This window comes from Myotis brandtii, unplaced genomic scaffold, assembly GCF_000412655.1.
Source record: "Myotis brandtii unplaced genomic scaffold, ASM41265v1 scaffold668, whole genome shotgun sequence".
Classification (NCBI taxonomy): Eukaryota; Metazoa; Chordata; class Mammalia; order Chiroptera; family Vespertilionidae; genus Myotis; species Myotis brandtii.
In genome coordinates, this window is record NW_005370597.1 from 3,188,103 (window position 1) to 3,192,930 (window position 4,828).

Here is a 4,828-nt window from a genome sequence, read left to right on the forward strand (position 1 = left end):
CGACGCGGCCAAGCACAGGCTGCTGGTGCTGGTCAAGGACAATGGCGAGCCCGCGCTGTCTGCCAGCGTCACGCTGCACGTGCTGCTGGTGGATGGCTTCTCGCAGCCCTACCTGCCGCTGCCGGAAGTGGCGGCCGACCAGGCGCAGGCCGACCCGCTGACCGTGTACCTGGTCATCGCGTTGGCGTCGGTGTCGTCGCTGTTCCTGTTCTCGGTGCTGGCGTTCATCGCGGTGCGGCTGTGCAGGCGGAGCAGGGCCGCCTGGGTGGGTGGCTGTTCGGCGCCTGAGGGACACTTTCCGGGCCACCTGGTGGATGTTACGGGTACTGGGACCCTGTCCCAGAGCTACCAGTATGAAGTGTGTCTCACGGGAGGTACTGGGACAGATGAGTTTAAATTTCTGAAGCCGATTATTCCCAATCTTCCAGTCCATGACGCTGGTAAGAATATAGAGGAAAATGAGAACTTTAGGAATAGCTTTGGATTCAATATCCAATAAATTTTTTAATTTTAATTTATTATTCTTGGAATACTGAGGTATGTCAGAGGGGAGGTTCAGGGACCAGTATAATTTGCTAAAACTAGTTATCCCCAATCTCAAATCCCAGAACATGTGGGTAGTGGAAGAAAATCCCTTCTTTTGGAATAGCTTTGGGAATTAATTATTGATAGGAACCTAGTTAATAAAGACATTACCTCTAACATATTTTGTCAACTAACTAGATTGTTTTGGCCCACCACCAATAAGGTGTTGTTTAATTTTCTCTATTTCACCCTCACTTTCCAATTTTATGCTTAACTCCAGAAGTTTTCCTTTCCTTATTCTTTGGCCCAGCGAAGTATTTTTCAATAGAATGTCAATGAATGAAATAGATTTTACCTTAAAATTGATATCATTCAATTTTTCTACCCTATTAATGTTGTTGTTGACTTTTAATTTACATTTTTGTTCTTTTCTAGAACTTCAATTATTAAAATAATCTGCTGCTTGTGATCTGTACATTTATTTTCTAATACTTCTATTTTCCTTTTATTTATTATTATTTTGTTAATCCTCACCCAAGGACATTTTTTCCATTGATTATTAGAGAGAGTGGAAGGGGAGAGCATGAAATATTGATATCTCACATGTGCCTCACCAATAGCCCCACGGACTAGGGGATAGAACCTACAAGACTGGGCATTGGACCAGTGACCTTTCAGTGAAGGGGCCAACGCTCTAACCACTTAGCAAGATGGGCCCGGGCTATTTTCCTTTTAAAATCGATATATTTGTTAGTTTTTAACCTCAGTTTTTATTATACCAATTTTCTGAAACTATGTTCTTTTTTTTTTAATATATTTTATTGATTTTTTTCTACAAGACTGGGCATTGGACAGTGACCTTTCAGTGAAGGGGCCAACGCTCTAACCACTTAGCAAGATGGGCCCGGGCTATTTTCCTTTTAAAACTGATATATTTGTTAGTTTTTAATCTCAGTTTTTGTTATACCAATTTTCTGAAACTATGTTCTTTTTTTAAAAAGTTTTATTTTCCCTGAATTAGTATCTGCCTATTTAATATATAGTATTCCTATTATGATATAATAAATAAATGTCTAATCAGCTTTATCTGAAAATATGAAGAAACAACATTGTAAGATATCAAATGCGTGTATATGTGTTTAAGTTTGGAGACAAAAAAAGCAAAGTTTAGGCATTTTACAGCACCATATAGAAATATTTAATAATTTTTTCTTTTAATTCTGAATGAAAAATTTAGAGATCCTTATTAAGTTTTTAATGACTAACAACGCAGTCCTATTCACTTGAAAAGAAAACAGTAGAAATCAGCAAGCAGAAGTTTATATAGTGTGGCTTTTATGTTCAATAATCAGAGTGTTTTTGGAAGTAGCTGGCCTTTTCCCTGTATAATATACCTCCATTTATTCTGTATTTCTTATTTATTAACAGAAAAACAGTTTCTTTCTAGATATTAGGCTTTTTAATAAAAGTCTATATGAGGCAGGTGTTACAATGCTGTTCTTATTTTCAGTGGTATTAGAATAGGCATTCATGTGGTCTACTCTTTGCATTTCTGTCTTTGATGAAGAGAAATTAAATCCCACTATATTTGAATTAAGGGTGCGATTAACACAAAGGTCAGTCCCTTTTTTAATTCTTCAAGTAACTTTAAAGCTAAGGTAAGAAAAACAAATACATATTAAAGAAAGGAAACAAAATTGCATAGAATAAGTGAAGAAATACAATTTTTAAATAGCAAGTATTTAAAGACACTGAAAATTGTGTTTACCCTACTCAAAGGTTCATTTATGCATGCCTGAATACAGCAAGCATTTAGTGAGTGTCTGATTTGCCAACCAAAGATGACAAAGACATAGTTTCCATCCCTAAGTAGGAACAGATTGGCATGAAACAGGAAGCAATAATATGTACAGGAGAGTTATACAAGATTTTATGGTAGCACGGAGAAGGGACAACTTAAATGCTCTCTTCTAGATTATAGAGTGATGACTCTATTTAGGCAGTGTAATTATGCTTTGAAGAAATTTGTTGAAGAAACTGTGAAACAAGTTTCTTTGGTCAGTTCTTGATGTTCCTATCCACAATGTTTCTGAAAAAGGAAAACCTATTATTTTGGTGATCTCAGAAGTCACTACAGTTTTCCCTTTGGTTCCTGACATTGCACGGGGGTAGTTTCAGAAGTGGAAGGCCCAGTACACAGCTAAATATAGCACAATGAGGCGCACAGAGTTAACCGCTAGAAACATTCTTTTTGCAACTATTCTTTTTACTTTCCTCATGAAGCAATGAAAAATCTCAACAACTTGAACAGTTTTCTGTCTCAACATTATATTTTACAAAACATACACAAAAAATGGAATAGTTAAATGATCCACTAAGGAAGAAATGTATAAATATATATGCACACACTTTGGGTACAGCCATTTGAATCTGTTGGAAGCCAGGAGGTGGCGCTGCAGGCTAAAGAGACAGAATAAAGAATTGAACTAAGAATGCTGCAGAAGTCACTAACAAAAAAAAAGGAAGAACGCAGCAGACAGGCTGGGAGAAAAGCCATAGCTGCTCAAGACTGCGGAAAGAAAACACAATTCCAGACCCCTGCCACTACATGGTGTAGGTCTGGGGTTTGCAACTGCTGTTTCTTTGTACTGGGAGCTGTGATTGTGACCGATATTGACAAGAGATGTGTTCAGAAGAAGCTATGGAGGCTGGAGGGTTGTGCTACCCAAGACAAAGGCAAGTCCTGTTTCTCTTTCTGTTTTGGAGAGTATCCTTGGCAGGATCTGTGTTTGGACGATATTCAGTGACAGAGGAAACAGAGAGAGGATCGTTTGTGGTCAATCTGGCAAAGGATCTGGGGCTAGGGGATCGGGAGCTGGTTGCAAGGGGAGCCCGGGTGGTCTTTGATGATAACAAACAACACTTGCTCCTGGATTCTCATACTGGGGATTTGGTCACAAATGAGATACTGGATCGGGAGAAGCTGTGTGGCTCCACAGAACCCTGTATACTGTATTTCCAAATTTTAATGGATAACCCCTTTCAGATTTACCGGGCTGAGCTGAGGGTTGGGGACATAAATGATCATTCACCAGTGTTTCAAGACAAAGAAACAGTCTTAAAAATAATAGAAAATACAGCTGAAGGGGCAACATTTCGACTAGAAAGAGCACAGGATTCAGATGGAGGACTTAATGGTATCCAAAACTACACCATCAATCCCAACTCTTTTTTTCATATTAAAATTGGTGACAGTGATGAAGGCATGATATATCCAGAGCTAGTGTTGGACAAGACGCTGGATAGGGAGAAGCAGGAAGAGCTCAGTTTAACACTCACGGCGCTGGATGGCGGGTCTCCACCCAGATCTGGGACTTCCACTATACGCATTGTGATCCTGGATGTCAATGACAATGCCCCACAGTTTTCTCAGGCAATCTACCAGACCCAGGCTCCAGAGAACAGCCCAGTGGGTTCCATTATTGCTACAGTCTCTGCAGTAGATGTAGACTCTGGAGTCTATGCAGACATAGCCTATTCGTTTTTTGATGCTTCTGAAGATATTCGCTCAACCTTTCAAATCAATCCCTTTTCTGGGGAAATCGTTCTCAGAGTGTTGCTTGATTATGAGCTAGTAAAGTCTTACAAAATAAATATACAGGCAGTCGACGGTGGCGGCCTTTCTGCAAGGTGTACGGTTTTGGTTGAGGTATTAGACACCAATGACAATCCCCCAGAGCTGATCATGTCATCACTTTCCAACCATGTTCCTGAGAACTCTCCTGAGATGATATTGGCTGTTTTTAGGATTAAAGACAGAGACTCTGGAGAAAATGGGAAAATGGTTTGCTACATCCAAGATAACCTGCCATTCCTTCTGAAACCCTCTGTGGAGAATTTTTACATTCTAATGACAGAAGGAGCTCTGGACAGAGAAAGCCAAGCGGAGTACAACATCACCATCACTGTCACTGATTTGGGAACCCCCAGGCTGAAAACCCAGCACAACATCACCCTGCTGGTCTCCGACGTCAACGACAACGCCCCCGCCTTCACTCAAACCTCCTACACCCTGTTCCTCCGCGAGAACAACAGCCCCGCCCTGCACATCGGCAGCGTCAGCGCCACAGACAGAGACGCGGGCGCCAACGCCCAGCTCACCTACTCGCTGCTGCCGCCCCACGACCCGCAGCTGCCCCTGGCCTCGCTGGTGTCCATCAACGCGGACAACGGCCACCTGTTCGCCCTGAGGGCGCTGGACTTCGAGGCGCTGCAGGCGTTCGAGTTCCGCGTGGGCGCCACG

The 4,828-nt window shown here is 41.6% G+C and overlaps 2 protein-coding genes across 2 annotated transcripts in view; both read left to right on the forward strand.

Moving 5' to 3' along the window:
- LOC102245084 (protocadherin beta-16-like) overlaps nt 1-624 on the forward strand; it is a 3,006-nt gene extending 2,382 nt beyond the window's left edge. The window contains exon 2 of the mRNA XM_014529012.1: nt 2-624. Coding sequence (XP_014384498.1) covers nt 2-499 — 498 coding nt within the window. The 3' untranslated portion in view covers nt 500-624. The remainder of the gene's footprint in view (nt 1) is intronic.
- Nucleotides 625-2,704: 2,080 nt separating this feature from the next.
- LOC106723575 (protocadherin beta-10-like) overlaps nt 2,705-4,828 on the forward strand; it is a 3,114-nt gene continuing 990 nt past the window's right edge. Inside the window, exon 1 of the mRNA XM_014529013.1 lies at nt 2,705-4,822. Coding sequence (XP_014384499.1) covers nt 3,209-4,822 — 1,614 coding nt within the window. The 5' untranslated portion in view covers nt 2,705-3,208. The remainder of the gene's footprint in view (nt 4,823-4,828) is intronic.